The 24,282-nt window shown below is 43.8% G+C and overlaps 1 protein-coding gene across 4 annotated transcripts in view; it reads right to left on the bottom strand.

Annotated features, from left to right (window-relative positions):
* Patj (PATJ crumbs cell polarity complex component) overlaps positions 1-24,282 on the bottom strand; it is a 283,552-nt gene that overhangs the window by 20,387 nt on the left and 238,883 nt on the right. For all 4 annotated transcript variants that reach the window (XM_069987179.1, XM_069987180.1, XM_069987182.1 and 1 more), the window contains exons 36-42: positions 21,305-21,498; positions 20,017-20,164; positions 18,247-18,333; positions 16,381-16,486; positions 14,225-14,262; positions 10,998-11,120; positions 10,129-10,233 (exon numbers count right to left, since the gene is read on the bottom strand). In XM_069987179.1, coding sequence (XP_069843280.1) covers positions 10,129-10,233; positions 10,998-11,120; positions 14,225-14,262; positions 16,381-16,486; positions 18,247-18,333; positions 20,017-20,164; positions 21,305-21,498 — 801 coding nt within the window. The remainder of the gene's footprint in view (positions 1-10,128; positions 10,234-10,997; positions 11,121-14,224; positions 14,263-16,380; positions 16,487-18,246; positions 18,334-20,016; positions 20,165-21,304; positions 21,499-24,282) is intronic.

Here is a 24,282-nt window from a genome sequence, read left to right as displayed (position 1 = left end):
GCAGTATATGTGTCCCTCATACCTGAATACAGCTGCAAGATTGGTGTCTTCCAGGGATCATGGCTGGAGAACTGACTAGGAATGTGGATAGTGAGAGCTGCAGTACGAGGTCACACCCAACACCCACACGATGCAGTACCTCTGCCATGGTGGACAGTGAAAGATTACTACCTGCCTGACGGGCACCAAGAGGCATCAATGGTAATCTGTGAGCTGAAGGCTGCTATCACCTACCCTACACACAGCCCAGTCAACCCTCCCTTGTGGCACATGAGGAAGTCCAGGCGGGATTGAGTGAACCGCTGTGGAACATACCACTATGTCTTGGCATTGGTGAATGCTTTCTCTCCACTGTCCTGGCTCCAGAGATTCAGGAACATTTTGGCTTTAAGTAGGATGTTCCAGGTCTTATTTGCATTGTGCAACTTTGAGCCATGGTTTGGTGGCTGGTGTCTTGGGAATAGAGTCTCTGTGCATATATTTCATCCTGTTGATGATAACCTCTGATTGCTTTACAGATTTAGAGAAATCAACACCACGCTGGTAGGACACCTGCAAGCATGTGGCTGGTCGCTAAACGTCGACAAGACTCAAGGGCCTGGCTTGTCAGTCAAGCTTTTGGGTGTTGTCTGGTCGGGTAAGACAAAGATGATGCCCAAAGCAGTTATAGATAAAAGCACAGGTCTATCTCTGCCCCGCCCCCCCATCCCCCAACTCCCAGTTACAGGCCTTCCTTGGGTTACTTGGGTACTAGAGAACATTTGTCTCTACCACCACATACATGTTGTTCTTGTATCCACTGGTGAGGAAGGGTGGTTTTTTTGTGTTTTTGTTTTTGCCAATCCTGGGTCTTGAACTCAGGGCCTATACACTGTCCCTGAGCTTCTTTTGCTCAAGGCTAGTCCTCTACCACTTGAGCCATAGCACCACTTATGGCTTTTGCTGTTTATGTGGTACTGAGGAATGGAACCTAGGGCTTCATGCATGCTAGGCAAGCACTCTACCAGTAAGCCATATTCCCAGCCTGAGGAAGGGTGTTTGATGGCAAAACAGGCTTGTCAAAGAGCTAGGAGGCTAATTCAGGAGGCACAGGCCTCTAAGTGATAGATCCAAACCTACCCTTTTATTAGGTGACTCAGGATGCGTTCAGTTGGGAGCTATGGATGAGACAACCCATGTTTTCTGGCCCTGGTCAAGGAAAGGAGTTGAAAGGTGATATTTCCTGGTAGAGAAACAGTAGGCAATAGGGTACATGGCCCTGATCACTATAGAAACTGGGACAAGATTGGCTACAGTGGTAGTGAGGGCCACCTACACTCTAATGGGATGGATACAAAATTGGGCCAAAGTGCCTTGTACTATACTGGAGTAGTCCAGATCCCACATTGACTAACTAGGGGACATAGTTGGAGCAGAGAAATGCCTTCTCTACCAGCCCACTGTCCTAGGGGTTGCATAGTTTTGGGTACCTATACATTCTGTGGCCAATGAAACAGCACCTTCTGTCCATGAGAACAGAGAGCTCAAGGTCTCCCCCTGTAAGGACAGAATGCCTTCAGTTACCAAGTACATTGGTGGGTCTAGCCAATGCAACACAGCACCCTAGATGGATGTTGCAGTACAGCTACCCACAGACACAAGCTGATGACACCAGATGGACAGAGTAGTCAGCATGTAGCTGATTGGCTAGTGGCCATGAGGAAGCCCCTTGATAATTTATATGTAGTTGGGATGTATACAGATATTTGACTTTGGAATTTGGACAGTTGGGTAGTACGACACTGTCCCTATAGAGACAGACCATGTGACAAAAATCTATGAAGAATGGGCTACCAAAAAAAGACATCACTGTGATGCACATGGTAGGGCCAGTCCAGGGAATGATGAGGCAGATACATTGGTGACAGTTCAGTGGCTAGAGTGTCTGCCTGCTACTAACTTAGCTGCATGGTTATGCTACTCTATGCTGGAGTAGGGACTGTGTGGTCACTGTGAAAACCTGGGGAATGCATATTCCTTGGGAGGCCGTTATAGCAGGCCTACCCAAAATGTACTGCATGCTCATACAAGCATCCTTGTAGAATGGTAGCACAAGGGAAACACAGTATGCAGCGCCTTCCCTGACTAGCTGGCAGGGAGGTTATATCGGGCAGGCCCCTTCTAATGGACGGTACTAGATATGTACTTTGGGCTCTCGATATGGCTACTGAATTGCCTGCTTTTCCCTTGTCAAATTGCTGCCTAGAGAGCTATACTCTGAGCTCACAACACGTTAACTGCTTTATGTGGGCAGCCCTGAGTGGGGACAAACATCACTATGACTGGATGAAGCAGCTGCACACCAAATAGAAATTGTATGTACCTCACTACTCCCAAGCAGCAGGAATGGGGTCACTACATACCTGGTCCCCAGTTCCTAAATCGGTGGACACGGTGGCCATAGCTGGTGATCAGATCCCTAAGCCAAAAGGAAGGCTGGGCTCCAAAGAGGCCATGTTGCATCATACTACAGCCCCCATCCAGCGGCAGATAACAAAGTAAGATATCCTTTTAAACCCTGGCTTTGAGAGGCAAGGTAATGCTTTGCTACTAGCCCCAGAGGGTATATTCAGCAGCCATAGGGCCACATGCTCATAGCCCTGGAAGGTTAAAGTGACCCACACGTAATGCGGATATCCCCCTGGGGGAAGGGTTTAGAAATGAACTTGAAAGCCACTCTCTTAGTTCACAGGAACTTGGGCCCCTACATGACAAGCTGTTTTCCAAGTTGTTTCTTTGTGCCAGTCCTGGAGGGCTTGAACTCAGAGCCTTTGCACTCTCGCTCTGCTTTTTCACTCAAGGCTGGCACTTTACCATTTGACACCTCCATATCTTTACTTTGCTGGTGAATTGGAAATAACAAGTCTTGCAGAATTTTCTGCCAAGGCTGGCTTTGAACTGCAATTCTCAGATCTCAGTCTCCTAAGTAGCAAAGATTATAGGCTTGAGCCAATAGTATCCCGCTTGGGTCATGAGTCTTACAGGGAAGTTTTGCTTTATCTTTATGGCCCATTTTGGCTCTCTACTCCTAGTACACCCTGAACCCAAGGACCAACATACTCTTGCTAGAAGACCCGGAAAGCCCTCACTTGCTGAAATCATATTGTCCAGTGATAAGAAGCTAGTACGTATGTTACTGGACTGTAGAGATTTGCCTTTATGGGAACCCATGACCTCTCTTTCTTTCTAACCCTGAAGGATCTTACAGGCCAATACTGTGATTGACTGGGCCCGTACCTATGCAGCTGTGGCAAATGTGTCCTCGTGTTGGGTGTGCACGGAACTGCCAGTGAGTGCTTCGAAGGGCCTTCCGTGGTGTATCCAGCCCATGACTTTGGCCAACTGGACTTGGCTGATGGAGACTTTCCCTGGCTCAGCAGAGTGGAAGGACACCAAAGGGTTTCTCCTGTCAGCAGTCAGAGAGCGTGCTGACCACGCAATGCCCTTGATAGGGTCCACAGCAAAGGATGGAGATCCTTGGTTATTAGCAGAGGCTGTGAAATTCACCACCACGTTCCCAATTTGTGTAGAACGCCTTAACGGCACGGAACCAGTGGGATGGGTGCCACTGTCCTTCTGTGATCGGGTGATTGCAGACAGGGAGGGCTCAGAGAAGGCAATGCTGCCTGTACCTTGGGGTACACTGTGGGTGTGTGGTAACTACGGGTGGCCGTACCGGCCTCAGAATTGGGTAGGTAGATGTACTTGGGGCCGGCCGTATCTCCCAGCCTCGGTTCGATATGAAATGCAGAATAGGCCACAGAACTGGGGAGCAGTCCAGGCACAGTATAGAGTGAGACGGGCCCCAGGGTGGTATTACCCACTGGGCCTATTTATGCTTCAAGACTCGAGCATCGATGTAGAAAAGAAGGTGACTGCCTTGACCTTATACACTGCCAGAGCATTAAACCACACGCACCAGGCCCCATCTGCCTTGAATGAAGCAGGGGATCAACCTCAAAAAGTAGTGTTGCAAAAACGCATGGCCCTAGATTTGCTCACTGCGGCCCAGGGAGGTATGTGCACTCAGTTGGGGACTGAGTGTTGTGTTTACATCCCCGGCAATCACTCCAATGTTAGCTCTGCTCTAACACATTCTCAGGAGGGAACCAGCATCCAGCAGCTTACTGGGTTGCCCTTACAAATATGGTGGGCCAACTTGGTTTCCTGGCGTTGGCTACTTGTTGTTCTGGGAGTGGGGGCTTCCATTTTGGTAGTCGGTTGTTGTAGTATGTACTGTTGTTTTAAGCAAGTCTACAGCCGCTGGATGAGGGGCTGTTGCTGCTGTTACTGCCAATGATGAGTCTGTAGATGAAGAGCTTTAAATAAAGTATAGCCACTATCCCTAAGATGCCCCGTATTTTCTTCCACATATCTAAAATCTCTTTCGGTCTACATGGAACTGAGAACCTGCACAGCATCAAGGCAGGGAATTTACTGTGGAGCCAAAGTTAAGAATTCATACGCCAAAAAAAAAGAAAAGAAAAGAATTCATAAGCCATTCCCTTCACTATATTCACACATGGATTTTTTTTTTGTGCCGGTACTGGGGCTTGAACTCTGGGCCTGGACACAAAAAGCTGGTGCTTTTTGGTGGCTATTGGAGACAAGAGTCACACATAGACTTTCCTGCCTGGGCTGGCTTTGAACTACAATCCTCAGATCTTAGCCTCCTGAGTAGGTAGGATTAGACATATGAGCCACTGGTGCCCAGCTCAATTTTTCCTTTTTTATTTTAGCTTTAAACAATGATTTTCAAAAGTCAAAACCATTCTAGAATATTTAATAAGAGATTCACTGCTCCTTTCTCCTATTAGTTTCTCCCGAAACTATATTCACACATGGATTTTTTTTTTGTGCCGGTACTGGGGCTTGAACTCTGGGCCTGGACACAAAAAGCTGGTGCTTTTTGGTGGCTATTGGAGACAAGAGTCACACATAGACTTTCCTGCCTGGGCTGGCTTTGAACTACAATCCTCAGATCTTAGCCTCCTGAGTAGGTAGGATTAGACATATGAGCCACTGGTGCCCAGCTCAATTTTTCCTTTTTTATTTTAGCTTTAAACAATGATTTTCAAAAGTCAAAACCATTCTAGAATATTTAATAAGAGATTCACTGCTCCTTTCTCCTATTAGTTTCTCCCGAAAATCATTTTGTAACTTTTTCAGCTGTTTCCTCTAGATTCTTATATAGTAACTTTTAGTTCTTGATTTTTCCATTTTTGAAATGTATATATACATGTATACATATATATATATATATATATATATATATATATATATATATTTTTTTTTTTTTTTTTTTGGTTGGTCGTGGGGCTTAAACTCTGGGCCTGAGCACTGTCACTCAGCTTTTCAGCTCAAGGCTAGGGCTCTACCACTTGCACCACAGTGCCACTTCCGGCTTTTTCTGTTTATGTGGTGCTGAGAAATCAAACCCAGGGCCTCGTGTATGTGAGGCAAGCACTCTTACCACTGAGCCACCTTCCCAGCGACTATAAAGATTTGACTCCTGCACCATAATATCTGTATCTGTGGTACTGCTGGATCAAGGCACTTCTGGCCACAGCATTGACCCTTCTCTTGGGCCAGCAGATGCCTGAAGGGTAACTAAATGTTGATATAATCTTGGCAACTCAGCCTTCAGCCTTCATTTGCATCTGCCCTCTTTGCTGCCTTCAACTTTGGGTCAGATCCCTGCCCAGCTGTGCACGTAGACACATTCATCACTGAAGGAGTGTTTGTCTAGTTTCTCCTTCAAGGCTGAAGCCACTAAGATAAGAACAGTTTAGGGATTTTGAAAATCTTGAAAAATTTCCAAAGACATCAACAGAGTATCAACACCAGCTTTTCCATGTCCTGCAGCAGACCACCAGAAGAGCATCTAGAAATCGGCGCTCATTTTCTTAAACCTAAAGGAAGGTTTAGTCTTTGAATTAGCTTCACCTTGCCTTTCTTACTTGTGCCTCCTCCTGAGTCATGCACTCCCTGAGTTGCTTGGATTCCAGGATCACAGGTCTGACAGATAAACATCCTGTGAAGTCAATCAAAGCTGCCGCCCACACCAGCTATTTCCTTGACACAGATAAAACTCTGCGTGACCAGCCTCAGGATAATGATCAACCAGAACACCACCTGATTGAGATGGCTAGCTATGCAAACCCTTTTGACTCTTGCTCCTGTCCTCTCCCCATACAACCCCCAGACCACTTTAGAAAGTTCCAAGACAGCCTTGCTTCTGTTTTCCCTGGGTGGCCAAGCAGAAGACATCCATTCCTTCTCCTGTACTCAGCAACACTTATCTCCTGTTTTGTTGGGGCAAGTCGCTGAGCCTGGTTCTTCAGGACCTCCAAAACTAGACCCTCTTGGCTTATAAGGTTAGCTGGGTGTGGTATAGTACTTAGTTGAGTATATACCTATAAATCCTAGCACTCAGGAGGCTGAGGCAAAGACAAAATTTGAGGCCAACCTGAGCTACATATTGAAATTCCCATCTGAAAAAAGAAATTGTATAAAAAAAAGCCACTCAAGGGCTGGGAAGGTGGCTCAGTGGTAGAGCGCTTGCCTTGCATGCATGAGGCCCTGGGTTTGATTCCTCAGCACCACATAAGCAGAAAAGGCTGGATGTGGCGCTGTGGCTCAAGTGGTAGGGCACTAGCCTTGAGCTGAAAAACTGAGGGGCAATGCCCAGGCCCAGAGTTCAAGCCCCACCATCGACAAAAAAAAAAAAAAAGTAGAGCATATAGATTATATGATTTTGTTAAAAACTGATTGCCTAGTAATTCCACAGACACTAAGAAATGAGCAAAACAAACTACTGAAGCAAATAGAATTGGGAACAGTTAACAATACACATATCAATCTCAGATGTCTAATCCACAACTGGTAATAAGCAACAATCAGACTTGAAGAGTATAATTATCTCCTTCTTATAGCCAGAGTTAGCAATTTAGATCCCTCTCCTTCTCCATCTGCAGTCTTCATCTCTCTGTGCCACATGCATAGGTGACTGCTCGGTGTAAGACACTCACAGCAAGTCTTTCCATATTCTCAGACACATCTGACCTCTTTGACTTGTCCAGTGGCCAGCTTAGCTGACATAAAAGCAATCATCTAGTGACAGGTCAGCCATGGCAACTGCATGGCTGGTACTGCCCCATGCACATTGCTTTTGTGAAAACAAACACAAGCAGTGGCTAGAAGGCCCCTGCTACAGGACATCAGAATTTCCTGTTTTATGGCTACAGCTTTTAGGCATGTGCTCCATGCCCCTATGTGTGAAGACTACAAATATGGCCTCAAAGTAGTCTAGTATTATTAATTCTTTTTCAGTACTAGGATTTGAGCTCAGGGGTTCCTGCTTGCTAGATAAGTACTCTACCACTTGAACCATATTCCTTTTATGCTTTTAGTATTTTTCAGATAGGTCTTGCTGTGCATGTGTTGTGTGTGTGTATTTTCTTTTTGGCCAGTGTATTTTTGTTTGTGTGTTTGTTTGCCTAGGACTTCAGTCCTCCTATCTTCACATGTGAAGAAGCTGGGAATATAGGCATGAATCGCTATGCCTGGCCCCCTTCCATTAATCTTCTTATAGCACAAGTGAAAAAAATATAAATGCTAAGTAATATGATTCACGAAAGAGAACATTTTAAACTCAAATATTTTCTCAGCCAGGTGCTAGTGGCTCCTGCCTGTAATCCTATCTATATATGAGACTGAGACCTGGAGAAGTGGGGTTAGAACAGCCCCTGGAGAAGTCTGTAAGATTTCATTTCCAGTTAACCAAAAAATGCTGAACGGGACGCATGGTTCAAGTGGTAGGATGTCAGCTGTGAGCAAGAAAGCCAAGCTATAGTGAAAATGCTAGGCACTGATTTCAAGGTCTGGTTCTGGTACACACACACACACACACACACACACACACACACACACACACACACGCATACACGCACACACGCACACACGCACATACACGCACACACACAGAAATTTTCTTTTGAAAATATAGAAATAGGAAAAATAAAGAACTCATTTAAAATTAGATTAGCAGCAAGCCAGGTGTGATGGCCGATGGCATACATGTAATCCTAAAATCTCAGTGCTAAAAAAGCTGATGGTGAATTCAAGTCTAGTTTGGACTAGATTGCAAGAGCCTGTTTAATAAATTACATAAAGACTAACAGATTAGAGGCAGAATTGATTACTGACTCTTCTTGAGTACTTTTTATTTGAAACCAATCAAAAGCATATTTGTTATTTATTATAAGAAGCTCCCCTACCCCATGTTAATAGTGGCAATTTGGTTGAAATGGAGTGCTAATTCTGCACAGGAGAGCATGAGCTCATTTTCATTTAAGATACTTTTCAATTTCAATTAATGTTATTCTTTGAAGTTGTATCTTTCTGGGAAGCTGATTTTGGGAATCCAATGGAGGACTTTGTACATGAGTACAGTAAGCTGTCCCTTAGCTTTTTCACTCAAGGCTAGCACTCTACTACTTGAGTCACAGTTCCACTTCCAGATTTTTGCTGGTTCACTGGAGATGAGAGTCTCACAGACTTTCCTGCCTGGGCTGGCTTCAAACCATGATCCTTAGACCCCAGCTGCCTGAGTAGGACTGTAGGTGTGAGCCACTAGTGCCTGGATGCTGTAAGCCCAACTTCTGAGCTAAACTCTCATCCCAAATTGTGTCTGTTTATTTCTTTGTGGAGAGATGGAGCTGAACCAATATATCAGCTGTGAAAGGAGCAGCAATATCAGATATCGACAAGAGAAAGCCTCTTCTAGTCCTACTTTTCTCTGAAGCCATGACCTCTGTGCATGCAGCTGCTCTGAACTGGAGTTGCAATTTCATCCAGAGCCTCTAGGGGCCAGCATAATTCGAAGCACAGGCAAGCCTAGCAAACAGAAAGCTAAAGTTTGTGGGTGTTGGGAGGAGAATGTGAAGTAAGTAGGCATGTGGAGTTTCCAAAAAACTGGGGACCAGGAGTTGAAGGAAAGCACAATCTGGCCTGTCCACACAGTGTTTTGGTTTGTATCTAGTAGAAACTTGAGACTCAGTTAATAAGATTTGGTAAACTCTGGTAAAACCACTGGCAGTGTTATGATTCCCTTGGTACACAATGAAAGCCACACCTGCTTTTGTTTTTAATGGTCCTTGGGTTTTGAACTCAGGGCCTTGAACTTGCTACACAGGTGCTCTATCATCTGAGCTATGCCTCCAGGTTATCACTTACCTTTTTAAAATGTCTAATTTTGTCACTCTGAATCTAGACTACTGGGATGTTAAGCACTGTAAATTGTGTCTCCCAAATTAGTGATATTTCAATACAGACCTCTTATTCTAAAACTAAAATTATCTGAGTGGCTGACTGTGGCTGTTACTCTTTTTACTATAAACCATTTAGACTACCCCCCTGTAGCAGTATGATTATAATTCTTCACTTTGGGGAGCCACTCATTACTGAAAAGCACTGCCAGTAAGATACCCACTCATACCCAGCAGAGTCTCAGAGACATGTGGAGGGTAGAAGCTGGAGAGGGGAAAAAAAGTACTCTTTGCTTTTCTTCCTGGTATCTCTCTCTGTATCTCTGGGCAATACAAGAGGGACCACAGCTGATCAATAATTGTCTGCCATAATTGATGACTACGATGCAGTGAGTTTCAGGGTAGGCAATCATTTATGCTAGTGACAAAAAGCACTTTGTATTGTTTTCTTCCTTGAAAGGGACAGGAAGAAACAGTCTTTAGTCCTAAGAAAGGAAATTATTTTCTATCCCTGACAAACTTGGATTTATAAAAGGAACACTGAAAAGTTAAAAAAAAAAAACCTTCTCGATTTATCATGCAAAGCAAAGAGTAATTTTTCTCTTCTTTGATCCTTTCATATAATCATGCTCACTGCCTGTCTGGGTGGCGTTAAAGAATTTCTGAATAAAAATAATAATGTCTTGCTTTCAGGTTTCATAATTCACATGAGCCAGCACCCTGCTGGGTAGTGATGCCTGATGCCCAGACTGCTCAATCTCTCCCTCCTGCCACTTATCTACCCCACACAGCTGCAGCTGGGCTCTGCACACCACAGTACCTGTAGGATAATGCGCCCGTAGGCATTCTTCAACAGATTAACCACATCGGCGTGAGACAGTCCATCCAAAGATTGCCCGTTAATGCTGACAATCCGATCTCCAACCTGGAGGAACAAAGTGGGTGAAAATCACTATCATTAAGAAAAATTAAATTTGAGAAGAATGCTTCAACTTCTTTGTGAAGCTCAATTTCCCAACTGTAGCTTTTGCAAGGATGCTGTGAGTCTACTGTGTGTGCCTGCTTCCAGAAGCATGAGGAATTTTTATGGCTTTTCTCCCATACAGACCAATCAGGGAAGCAAGAAAGGGAGTCAGATTTGATTACAAAAAGGCATAGCAGGTCACTTTTGTGTGTTGGTAATAGTGGCGTTTTATGTAGCCATTCCCCAGGAATAATGAGGTGTACAAATTAACTGTTCGATAAAGCTCCAACGAGGAAGCCAAATATTTCCTCTGTTTTTCCTCTACCTTAGTTAAAATTGAGGTGCAATAGGGGGAAAAATCATAAAATGTGTTTTTTTGTTTTTGTTTTTGTTTTTGGTTAGGGGGAAACGCTGAGGTTAATTCTCTCTGAGCTGAAAACCAATTTGGGCCAGAATGAGGTGCTAAAAAGGGTACTAAGGGTTTTTTTTTTTTGCAAAGGAGTTGCATTTTCTTCTTTTATGGAGAAACTTGGATACAAACAGTAACATTTTTATATGCCTAGGGAGCTAAGGAATTTCAGGTATAAAGTTTCTCTTATGCATTCTGTCCTTAGCATGGGTCGTCCATGGCTTTTGGAAGTTTACCTTCAAACAAGGTACCGGATATTGTAAGGTCCTTGTTCTCTCCACACGTGGGGATTTTCAACCAGTCTCCTCTTACTTACTTTAAGCCTCTGGCTACGTGCAGCTACTCCATTGGCCTGAATCATGGCAATAAATATAGGGATATCTCCTAAGGGACTTCCTTTTCCTCCAGCAATACTGATTCCAAGGGCATCACTGAGCTCCTAAAAAAAAAAAAAAAAGAGAGGGAGGGAAAAAATATGATGCTGGCATGTTTGTTCCCTGATTGTTCCCGGGCTGCTGTTGAACAAAATCTCTCCAGTGGCCAGCTACTAGTGGCTCACACCTGTCATCTTAGCTACTAAAGAGGCTGAGATTTAAGGATCACAGTTCAAAGCCAACCAAGGACCTTAGAGAGCATCCACCATCGTGAGAGCAACTGAAAATATTCCTGAAGCTGAACCCTGTGTGTGAAGAGACCTGGCTCTAGTTCTGTTGGTAGCATGGAGTTAATATTTTAAAAATTGCTAAAATAACAAACAAGTCCCGGTCTGGCCGGCTGGCACACGCACATGGAAAATGTCTCCATGATGGCAATGATGGAGAAGTCCAACAACATACAGATACCAATTGCCTGACAAGCTGGGGAAATGACAGTGGACGATACATTGCCCAGGGTAGTTTTTCTTTTCTTTGTATTGGTATTGGGGATTGAACTCAGAGCTTTCTGCTCGTGTTTGGCTTTTTCACTCAGGGCTGCTCTACCACTTGAACCATACCTTCACTTCTGGCTTTTTTGCTGGCTAATTGGAAATAAGCATCTCATGGACTCTTTTCCACTAGGGCTGGCTTTGAACTGTAATCCTCAGATCCCAGCCCCAGGTGTGAGCTACTGGTACCTGGCTTCATTTGCACTTTTTGAAAACATGGTCATTGTGTGCAAAATGGTAAAAATGTGTCTTAGTACCTAGAAAACCACATATAGGAGAACAGGGTTGGTATGAACTGGTGTGTTATTAAAGCCAGTGAAAGGAATAGTCTGAAATAACTAGAGACAATATCAAGTATTATTTTAAAAAAATCTGAAGAACTAAATTATGTCTCCTTACAATTCCTATGTTGAAACCCAAGTTTGGTCCCATTTGGAGCTCAGGGTTGAAGCTGAGGCCCTAACTACTCTGACTAAACCAGATTTTAAATGAAAAGGAGGACTGGCCCAAGGAAAGATTCTAGAACAATGAAATACACGCAGAAAAGGCCACGTGAGGCTACTGTGAAAAGATGGCTGTCTATAAGCCAGGAGAGGGAAAGAGAGTGCACACAGGAAAAATGAAAGCTGCTAGGCCCTTAGCCTGGGACTTTAACCCTCCAGAACAATGAGAAAATAAACTTCTGTTGCTGAAGACACATGGCCTATGGTATTTTGTCAGGATAGCCCCAGCAAATGAATGCAACCAAGGAAATAAATATAAGCAGCTTTAAACAAAGCTGGCTGAATCCAGAGATGGCTAGGATTATAACAGGGTCATAAGGCTTTTATCACTTTTTGAACCCCCAACTGACAGCCAAAGTGATCCGAAAAGAAAACTATTTTTTGTTGTTGTTGGTGCTCATGGGGCTTGAACTCTGAGCGTGGGTGCTATCCCTCAGCTCTTCAGCTCAAGGCTAGTGCTCTACCACTTGAGCCACAGTGCCACTTCTGGTTTTCTGGTGGTTTATTGGAGATAAGAGTCTCATGGACTTTTCCTGACCGGGCTGGCTTTGAACCTGGATCCTCAGATCTCAGCCTCCTGAGTAGCTAGAATTACATGTGTGAGCCACTGGCACCCAGCGAAAACTACTTTCTAATATGGTGAATGCCACACACACAGGGTGAAAATCAGGGTGTGACAGATTCATGGACTAGAATGTCATTTCACAATCTTTTCAAAAGGGCAATTTAGCAACATGTACAAAAGCTTTTCATAATAAGCATGTTTTCTTTTTCTTTTTCTTTTTTTAAGTCCTCAGACAGAGCCCAGGGCCTCAGGTATGCTTGGCAAGTGCTGGGCCTCTCAGCTCCACCCTCATTCCCAAGCATGGTGCTTGATCTCACAGTTGAATTTCAAGGAATTAATCCTGAGAGATTATCCATGATATGGGCAATTGTAGCTATAAGGGTGTTTTGTTATATAATATAGAAATTGAGAAATTCTTCAGGAAGAGGAAGCTGATTAAGAAAATCATAGCCCCATTCACATACAGAATATTCTGGAACCAGTAAAAATCATGCTACAGTCTCAAAAACAAAACAAACCACTTATTGATGTGGTGAAAAGTTCAGGCTGCCAAGTAAAGAGAATGAGGTACGAGATTATGTCCAATCTATCGTTTATTTTTTGTGCTGATATTGGGACTTGAACTCAGGTTCTGGGTGCTATCTCTGAACATTTTTGCTCAAGGCTAACATTCTATCACTTGAGCTACAGTTCTATTTCTGGCATTTTGGTGATAAGTGAAGATCAGTCTCATGGATTTTCCTACCCAGGCTAGCTTCAAACTGTGATTGATGCTCAGATATCAAACTCCTAAGTAGTTAGGTGACTGCAGGTATGAGCCATTGGTGACTGGCATCATTTTTTTGTCTTATACATTTTTAACATTTTCTTTTGGTTAGTATTGGAGTGTGAATGCAGGGCCTCATGCTTCCTCAGCTAGCACTCTGCCAGCTGAACCATGCCTCCAGGCTGGCTTTTTACTAGTTATTTTGCAGGTAAGAGTAGAGTCTGGCAAACTTTTCTACCTGGACTGGCCTTGAACCAAGATCCTCCAGATCTCAACCTCCTGAGTAGTTAGGCTTAGTGTGAGCTACCAGTGTCTGGCTATTTTGTAAGATGTGAACACACACACACACACACACACACACACACACACACACACACACATCAGTGGTCATCTATGTGTTTTACACTATTTTTCTTTTTTCTTTTTGGCAGTCATGAGGCTTGAATTCAAGGACAGGGCAGTGTCCCTGAGCTCTTCAGCTCAAGGTTAGTACTCTACCACTTGAGCCACAGCACCACTTCTGGTTTTCTGGTGGTTAATTGGAGTTAAGAGTTTCACGGGCTAGCTTTGAACCATGATCCTTAGATCTCAGCCTCCTAGAGTAGCTAGGTGTGAGCCACCAGTGGCAGGCTTTTACTCTATTTTTCTAAGTCTATTTCTGTTATATATTTAATTAGTTGCTTGGAAGAACCCACTAACAATCCGATCATTTGTTGTATGAGGAACAATGCACATTTTGTGCAAATCTAATACAAGCCATAATAAAAATAGCAAAATAACTTACTCTGATTATCTCAACAGTCCTTGGGCCCATATTTGTGCCTATAAAACAAAGTAAAGCCATTAATTTGTTTTCAAATTCAGAGCTAATATATTTAGGGTATCATAGCATCCTATGAGTGTGTTATCACTTTTAGGCCTTTCAGGAGAAGAGAAAAAAGCAAATGGGCTTCAAACCATGACACGCTCCGGCTTATATCCCTTTTCAAGGTCAGCCCAGCAGTCAAGTATTCAGGGCCATGCCTCTGTTTCACAGGCGTGCTCTGCTATTGAGATAGACAGGCCATGATTGTTTGGTCTGACAGAAGCTGATGGACTGACAGTAGCAGGAGCTGCCTGAAGCAGTGATTCAATGCTCGGAGGATGAGCCATTTGGGTTTCACTGTGCACTTTTCTGTTCTAATCAAAGATAACCCTTCACCCAATGAAAGACTTAAGTCCCTGTCTCTGCCGTGTCCCCTGACTTCTCTCCAGTCACCTGTCATTTAGTAATGTTCTCACTGGAACTTTCTGCCCTGTCTGACACACTCCATTTTTCTGCTTGTCTGTTGATCCTTTTATCTGTGTATTCTTTATTTGTGAATGCGCGCAAGTCCCTATGCTTTTTTGCTCAAGACTAGCACTCTTACCACTTGAACCACGGCTCCACTTTTGGCTTGTTTTAGGGAGGTAGTTTATTGGAGATAAGAGTCTCATGGAATTTTTTTGCTGGGGCTGGCTGTGAAGTGTGATCCTCAGATTTAAGCTTCTCGGACAGCTAGGATTATAGGCATGAGTCAATGGCACTTGGTGATTTGTATATTCTTTTTTTTTTTGGTAGAGTTTCATATATCTATATATCATCTATATCTATTTCTATCAGGTTAACCCCTTCTCAGGCATGTCATTTGCAAATATTTTTCTTTTTTAATTTTTTTAATTCACAAACACCTTTTAATCTTCACAATAGTGATCTGTATATTCTTTTTTTTATTGTCAGGGTGATGTACAGAGGTGATCTATATATTCTTTTTTTTTTTTTTCTTTTTTGGGTCCGGTTGTGGGGCCTGAACTCTGGGCTTGGGCATTGTCTCTCAGCTCTTCAGCTCAAGGCTAGCACTCTACCACTTGAGCCACAGTGCCACTTCTGGCTTTTTTCTTTTTGCTTATGTGGGGCTGAGGAATCGAACCCAGGGCCTCAGGCATGCAAGGCAAGCACCCTACCACTGAGCCACTTTCCCAGCCCCCGATCTATATATTCTTAAAGGCACATTTCAAAAGACTTAGGGGGGTGCCAGGAGTGGATGGCTCACGCCTGTAATCCTAGGTACTCAGGAGGCTGAGATCTAAGGATCGAGGTTCAAAGCCAGCCCGGGCAGGAAAGTCCATCCAAGAGACTCTTTTCTAAAAAAAAAAAAATTATCTTTAAGTAGTTGTGCAAAGAAGTTCCCATTCTACAAAACAGTATATGAGTACAAAGTATCTGACAACATTGTCACCCATCTCCATCCAAGAGACTCTTATCTCCAATTAACCACCAGAAAATTGTTAGTGGTGCTGTGACTCAAGTGGTAGAGCACTAACCTTAAGCTGAAGAGCTGAGGGGCAGTGCCCAGGCCCAGAGCTCAATCAAGCCCCATGACGGACCAAAAAAAAGACTTAGGGGATTGAATCCAAGGTCTTGTGTAGCTATGTAAGCACTCTACCACTGAACTATAGAACTATAGCCCAGCGCCCCCCCTAGCAGTGGGGTTAGAATTCAAGGTCTCATACTGCTCAGCTGGTGTTCTACCACTTAAGCCATGCTTCTAGTCAGATTTTTTTTATAGTAATTTTGGAGGTGGAGACTTGCAGTCTTTTCTGTCTAGGCTAGGTTCAAACCATGATTCTCTAGATCTCAGCCTCCTGAGTCACAAGGACTATGGGCATGAGTCACCAGTGCTTGGCCTCTAGTCCTTTTTTACTTTTATTTTTGAGACAAGTGTCTTGTTCGGTTGCCCAGGTTGGCCTCCAGATTGCAATCCTCGTGAGCCAGCCTCCAGATTAGCTGGAATTTCAAGCGTGTGCCACTATGTCTGGCTTTAAAACAGTTTAATTGAAGAGGACAAGACTGATTTTTGAAAGCAGGAATATTAAATCTGGGTAAGAAGATGGTTTTTCTGAGTCTTTTTGGTGTAATACCTGGAGTTTTCTGGGAGGGATCTGAAGTTCTTTTAGCGCCCACCAGGCTTTGCAGGCCAGCGATGACAGGAGCCAAGGAAGGCCGACAAGTGCTGTGTGGATGCCCCTGAAAAAGAGACCCAGTGCTCACTTGCTTGCAGACAAATTTGTACTTATGTTCGTGGCAGTTGTGGGAGCCACCATAATCTAACAGGAACCGCAGAGGTCAAGAAAGAAAAATGAAATGACCAACTCATTCCCTTCAGTTCCACCCACGTCTCACCTGCACACCTATCCTTTGCTTTCTCTATAATATATACTTTGAGACTAGAGTTCAATAGAACCCTGTTTGAGCTGGTATGTGTGTGTGTGTGTGCTCCAGTACTACAGCTTGAACTCAGGACCTTGTTCTCTTGCCTGGATTTTTCACTCAAGCCTGTCTGTCACTACTTCTGTAGCCCACAGCTCCACTTCTGGCGTTTTGCTGATTAATTGGAGATAAAGAGTCTCATAGGCTTTCCTGACCAGGCTGGCTTGGATTAAACTGCAATCCTCAGATCTCAGCTTCATATGATTACAGGCATGAGTCACCAGCACCTATTGAAGCTGTAATATGTTACCATATACTCAATGGCTTAAAATAAGCATATATTTATAGTGTCACAATTATAGGTCAAAAGTCTGTCAAGGAGCTATGAGGATAATAGTCTGAAGCCAACCCAGACAGGAAAATCCATGAGACTCTGATCTCCAATTAATCACCAAATAGCTAGAAGTGCAGCTGTGGCTCAAGTCATAGGATGCTGGCCACTAGTGAAGAACTCAGGGACAGGGTCTGGGCCCTGAGTTCAATTCCCAGGGAGTATGCATGCGCACGCACACACGCGCACACATGCGCGCGCGCACACACACACACACACACACAGTCTGAGTTCAATTCCCAGGGAGTATGCATGCGCATGCACACACGCGCGCGCGCACACACACACACACACACACAGTCTGAGTTCAATTCCCAGGGAGTATGCATGCGCATGCACACACACACACACACACACACACACACACACACACACACACACACACACACACACACACACACACGTCTATCATGGGTCTTTCTGGATTCAAATCAAGACCTTAGCAGACTGCACTCCTCCCATGATCTTAGGGAAGAATCTACATCCTTGTCTCAAATCACATGTTTTTATCCTCAAAACAATGGCCTGCCATAACCTACCAAGACGGCCTGGGCATCCCACACAAGTTTCTATATTTGCCACATGGGTTAAACACATAGTCTACCATTTTGTTTCTGTCAGCCATTACAATGGAAAGAAATACAGTGAAAAATAGCACTTACATCACCAGCCTTGCAAAGAAACATAACAGGTTTGTTAATCCACAGAATGTCACCCCCCCATGACCTCTCTCCCATAGGAGAAAGCCACCCACTTCCTTCTGCTAGGCATACATCACTAGGGCCTTCAGCACGTGTGAATGGCTATTCACAAGTTAACTTTACAGCAATATTTAATCGAATGAATAGAACAATGTCGTGCTAATGAGGGTCAAATTGCCACCAGATGTTGTCCCCTTTTTCTTTCTTTCTTTTTTGTTTAAAGCAAACACAGCTGTGTACATATGTGCATAGAAAATATAGAACAAATAGCAGGAGAGAAAAGTGGCCCTAGGGGGAAAAAAGGGGCCCTAGAAAAATCTAGGGATTAATGAATTTCCATTCCACCCTTCACTATAATTTCAAACACATGAAAACACACTACAGTTGGGTGAATACGCTGCATATTAGACATAATTTCATTTGTAAAATGAGGTGCTTTCTCCCCCAGAGGGAGTTATTGAGCAAAGCTGAGAAACCATGAACACCTGACTGTTTTGCGATGTCTTCCTTGAGGAGGTCCAGGAACCTGCTCGGAGTCTCCCGATTTCCAGCTGCACAAGCCCCTGGGCACACTTGGGAAGACAAAAAGAACAGAGGTGAGCTGGGCACTGGTGGCTCACGCCTGTAATCCTAACTACTCAGGAGGCGGGGATCTGAGGATCGAAGTTTGAAGCCAGCTTAGGCAGGAAAGTCTGTGAGGCTCTTATATTCAAATACCCAGCAAAAGCCAGAAGTGGAGCTGTGATTCAAGTGGTAGAGTGCAACCTTGTGGGTCCTGAGTTCAAACCTCAGTACTGGCACAAAGAAAAAGAAAAGAGAACAGAGATGAAATGCACTTACAGGCAGGCTCTAACATACCAAGGAAGAACCTCTCCTTGTCTCTGCAGGAAGCCATGGTGGTTTCCGTCATCCAAACATCAAACACAATAACACAAATTTGTTGGGTGCCCATGGCTCACACCTGTAATCCTATTCAGGAGGCTGAGATCTGAGGATCATGATTCTAAGCCAGCCCAGGCAGAAAAGTTTGCGAAACCCTTATCGCCAATAAATTACCAAAAAAGCTGTAAGTGGCTCAAGTGGTAGCATGCTAGCCATGAGCAAAAAAAGAAAAGCTCAGGGACAGCACCCAGGCCCTGAGTTCAAGCCCCAGGACTGGCAAAACAAAACAAAACAAAAAACCCTATGCCCCACAAATGTAGAAGCACAGTATGTATCTCAGGACTAAAAAAAATGTCTAACATCACCTTGCTCCTCTTCTTCCTCTCTTTTGATGAAACCATTTACAAAGAGTGATATGATTAAGAAAGTGTAGAAAAAAGCCAAAGACAGAAGTCAAACACAGAGATAATTTACAAATACAGGTCCTCTGTTTAGTGGTGATAGCTGACTATAGCAAGAAATCAAAGTTTTTTGTGTGCAGTGCTGATACTTGAATTCTGGGACTCTTGCTTTTAGCTGGCAACTTTGCTGAAGGCTAACACTCTCCCACTTGAGCCACAGCTTCATTTCTGGCTTTTTGCTGGTAAACTGGAGATAAGAGTCTCATGGACTTTTCTGCCTGATCTGGCTTCAAACTGTAAATCTCAGATCTCAGCCTCCTGAGTAACTAGGATTACAGGTGTGAGCCATGAGCGCTGGCTAAGAAATCAGAAATTCCCAATGCAATTCCCCTATCTTTGCACAAGCTCCACACTTATCTATGGGTCCATGTGGCAGACCCTTGGAAGGCACTCTAGATCCTCAGCATCTTTCCAAGGTCACTGAATGCCACTGTCATGCACTGTAAGTTCTAGCACAGCTTTGGGACTTCCGGTGGCTCATACTGCTTTTCAATTTCCATTTGCAAAATGGAGAACTTGGTCCAGATAAACCCTAATGCTTGCCTTACAAGAAAGGGGAGACTGGATTGGAGGAATCCCCCACCACATGGCTCCTGACAGGATCTAGAGCAGGAGGGATTGCTCCAGGCTCCACTTTGGCCACTGTACCAGGTGCATGGTGCATTTAGGAGACAATTGTGGAGAGATGGGATTCTCACAAGCATGAAAACCTATCTTGGAAAGCTCAAAGCTGGTTCTTTACATTTTTTCAAGATAATGGAGCCTTCTTTTAAAGCAATTTCTGGTCATTTGAAATCATCAAAGATTTGATTTCAAGACTAGAGAGAAGCCCATATGCACCACGTTTGACAATCCAGGTGGGTTTGGGTAGTGCTGTGTGGGTTTGGGGTGGGAGCAGCTGTGGGGACTCACCTTGAGGACAGTGGCCACTGTCTCCTGTGAGGCATTTCTCATGTTCTCCCCATTCACGGACAGGATCTGATCTCCCCGAATCAGCCTCCCATCCAGGTCTGCAGCCCCGCCTTTCACAATGTCAGAAATAAACACTCCACTTCCGGTCCTGAGAAAACCATAAAGCAGTCAGGGATTGGCACAGCCAAGTTTTTCTTAATTAAAACCTGAGATCACTCACTCTTTGCATGAAATCCTGAAACTTACCAAGGGCCCTATGAAATTTACCTCTCCATTCTTTCTTGCCTTGATTATTTTTTAAGTCTTAATTGAATGCCTTTCATGAATTTCAAGGGGATAAAAACTGCACACTTTGAAAGCTGCCTTCTTACCTCAGCCCCTTGAGGCAACCTGCTACCTGATTTTCTGTTTCCACATGAGCATAGTCCACCACACAGTACATAAACTAAACCACATTCCTTTACTCCACCTTTTTTCCCTTCCTTCCTTCCTTCCTTCCTTCCTTCCTTCCTTCCTTCCTTCCTTCCTTCCTTCCTTCCTTCTCTCCCCCCCCCCCCCTCTCTTGTTCTTTTCTTTCTTTTTTCTTTTGTGCTGGTACTGGGATTGGCCTCAGGGCCTGGGCACTGTGCCTGAGCTCTTTTGCTTAAGGCTAGTGCTCTACTACTTGAGCCACAGCTCCACTTCTGGCTTTTGTGGCTGATTGTAAATAAGAGTCTTACAGATTTTTCCTGCCGGGACTGGCTTTGAATGGTGATCCTCAGATCTTAGCCTCCTGAGTAGCTGGGATTAATGATGCCTAGCATAAATCTCCCTCTTGATATTAGTTCTTTCTTGGATATGATTATCTTCATTAGCCTCTGCCAGCCTTAGATCTAGATATTTCAAATGGAGCAAAATCTTGCTAGCTGTTTGTACTTCAGAAGGAAACATAATATTCTGGGTTGACAGAACTTGCGATTATGTCTTAATTTTTTTTGAGACAGGGCTAATGATGTGGCCTAGGCTGGTCTCAGACTCACACACTCAAAATGATTCTGCTGCTAGAAAAGGACTCCCCTGCCTCACCCCGCCCATCTAACCAAATAGCTAGGATTATAGTTGTGCATGGTGATCCCGTGCTATCTTGATTTGATGAGTATTATAAAAGTATGGCTCAGAAATACAATCATCTGTCACCCATCTTAATTGTAGGAATCCCAGCACTAGTGTTCAACAGGCTTTATCTTTAGCTCTAGTGGGCATGAGTTCACCATAGAGAAAGCGGATCCTGAGTTGAAGCATGCCTTACCGTTTCCCAACGATGCTCAGGCCTAGTCCTCGGCCAGTCTTCTTCTGCAGATCCACATGGAAGATATCCAAGTTCTCCTCGTCCCGGTAGTGGGCCTCGTCTCTGAAAACCACCAGCTGCACCTTCTGCGGAGTCTGCCTCAGGGCAGTGATGGCCTCCTCGTGGCTGGAGCACCGCAGGTCAACCCCATTCACCTGCAACAGGGATACCCCACCGGGGGTGGCTGCTTTGATCCAACCAGGGAGAATCCTCTTGACATTTCCCATCATGCCCCAAGCACACAGCTGTATGAGTGGCTTCAAAGAGTAAGGAGAAGGCCCCTATATATCCCAAGCTCATGTAAATGTGGACTGTGGGTTAGAGCAATCGACACAGCTGTGGACTTACCATAGAGTCCGTGAAGGAGAGAAAGAGGGAGAAAACTAATTTATTTAACTGAGGTTGAAGGGAAACAAAAGATGATGTTCATCAATATATTTAAAACCACTTTGCTTATTAGATTCCTCCTGCCGCCCCCCCCCCCCCCATCTCCATACTGGAGTTTGAACTCTTAACTTGGGCTTGTTTGGCTTTTTTGATTGCTTGGTTGGTTGCTCTAGCACTTGAGCCACACCTCCAGTCTGGTATTTTTCTGGTTAATTGGATATTGGGTCTTGACACACTTTTATCATCCAGATCCTCAGCAATGATTGTCTAGGTCTCAGCATCCCAGGTAGTTAGGATTACAGGTGTGAGCCCCTAGTCCTGGCTGACACCCTCACTCTTAAAGCTCACGTCACAACCACTTCAGAATGGAAATGTCAAAGATGGTGCTCTCCCCCTTGAATCTGGATCTAAGTAAGCATAGCAAGGATCTCCCACCACAGATATAGCAAAAGCACTAAGAACTGCCACAGGGCTGCCCTGCAACACTCCTGAGCCTCAGTTACATGGAGATCATAGCAAACCTACTTATTTATTTATTGGCTGTAATGGAGTCTGAACTCAGGACTTGTATTTCCTAAGCAGGCACTCTATCCCTGAGCTACACCTCTTGTCCTCTTTATGTGTGTGTGTGTGTGTGTGTGTGTGTGTGTGCGTGCACATATGTATATGTCAGTCTTGGGGCTTGATCTCACTAACTTATCCTTTTTTACTTTTGATTATTTTTGAGGTAAGGTCTCATGTTTATACCCAGGCCACCCTGAATCATGATCCTCCTGATCTCCATCTCTCATATAAGCGGGATTACAGGCATGAGCCACCACACCTTTTATTTTTTACTTAAATATTTCCGAAGTATCTCTGTGAAACCCTTTGTATTTTTTAAAAGAAAATTTAAAGGTACTCATTACATGACTTATGTAACTCTAACCCCTCTGTATATCACATTTACATTAAAAAACACAAAAAATCTTTTTTTATTAGAAAATACTAATTGACGTTGGGAAGGTATCTCAGTGCTTGCCTTGCATGCATGAGTTTAATTCCTTAGCACCACATAAGCAGAAAAAGCTGGAAGTGGTACTGTGGCTCAAGTGGTAGAGCGCTAGCCTTGAGCTGAAGAGCTGAGGGACAGTGCCCAGACTCAGAGTTCAGACCCCATGACCGACCAAAGAAAAAGAAAATACTAATTGTACAAAATAATAGGCCTTATTGTAACATTTTCATATGTACATATAAATAATGTATACCTGATCTCTGAGTCTGGCTTATTTCACTACCACAACAATCTCTAATTCCATCCATTTTCCTACAACAGGCCGGCAACCTACCCCGATGGTGTCGTTCTTCTTCGTGCTAAGTAGAACTCCATTGTGTATACATCACAGTTTCTCTATATGAGCCGCATGCTGATGAGCCTTGGTTGATTCCATAACTTGGCCATTGTGAATAATGCTGCATTAAACATATCTGTACAGGTATCTCTAGTGTATCCTTTGGGTTCTGGTGTAGTATCCTGGACTGGTTTAGTAGGATCATATGGTTTTACTTTTAGTATTCTGAATACCCATCATACAGATTTCTAGAGTGGCTGCATTAATTTCCATGATCACTAATGGTGGCAGCTCCTCCTCAACTTGGCTAGCTTTAAAAAAAAACTATGATAACGGTCATTGTGATTGAGGTGAAACAGAATCTCAGTATAGTTTTGATCTGTATTTCCAAATGGCTTTCTTGGCCATTTGGACTTTTTCTATCTGCCTATCTGTTCATTTGCCCACTTATTTGTTGGATTACTTGTTCTTTGTCTTATTTTTTGAGTTCTTTATATATTCTAAATATTAATCCTCTGTAGGATGAACAGCTGCAAAGACTCTCTCCCATTCTATAGGCTCTTTGCCCAAGTAATCATTTCCTTTTGGTGTGAAGAAGCTTTTTAATTTGATGCAATCCCATTTGTCAATTCCTGAGTTCCTGGAATCCTATTCAGAAAATAATTTCCTACTTATAGGAAATGTTTGGAGTGTTTCCTCTAGTAGTTTCACACATTCAGATTTTAAACTAAGAGTTTTGGTCCATTATGAATTGATTTTATACAGTGTAAGAGTTTGTCTTCTACATGTAGATCTCTAATTCCTAACGCAATTTCTTTCTTCCTTTTTCCCCCCCTTTGTTTATGTGGTGGTACTAGGCCTTGAACTTAAGGTCTAAGCACTGTCCCTTAGCTTTTTCACTCAAGGCTGGTTCTCTACTACTAGAACCATAGTTCCACTTCTGGTTTCTTGGTGGTTAACTGCAGATGAAAGTCTCACAGACTTTTCCTGCCCTGGATCCTCAGACGTAGCTGCCTGAGCTAGGATTACAGGAGGGAGCCGCCAGCACCTGGCTCCAGCACTCTTTCTTGAAGAGGCTATCTTTTCTCCAATCCTTTTGTTGACGGAGCTGTGGCCGTGTGGGTTATTTCTGTGGTCTCTATTCCATTGCATCGATCTACATGTATGTTTTCTGCCAGTATCACACTGCTTTTGTTACTATCGATTTGTCATTTATGGATA

The sequence above is a fragment of the Dipodomys merriami genome, unplaced genomic scaffold (assembly GCF_024711535.1).
Source record: "Dipodomys merriami isolate MVZ:Mamm:240054 unplaced genomic scaffold, mDipMer1.0.p SCAF_34, whole genome shotgun sequence".
Classification (NCBI taxonomy): Eukaryota; Metazoa; Chordata; class Mammalia; order Rodentia; family Heteromyidae; genus Dipodomys; species Dipodomys merriami.
The sequence above is the reverse complement of the archived record's forward strand: the minus strand, read 5'-3'. Positions and strand labels throughout refer to the sequence as shown.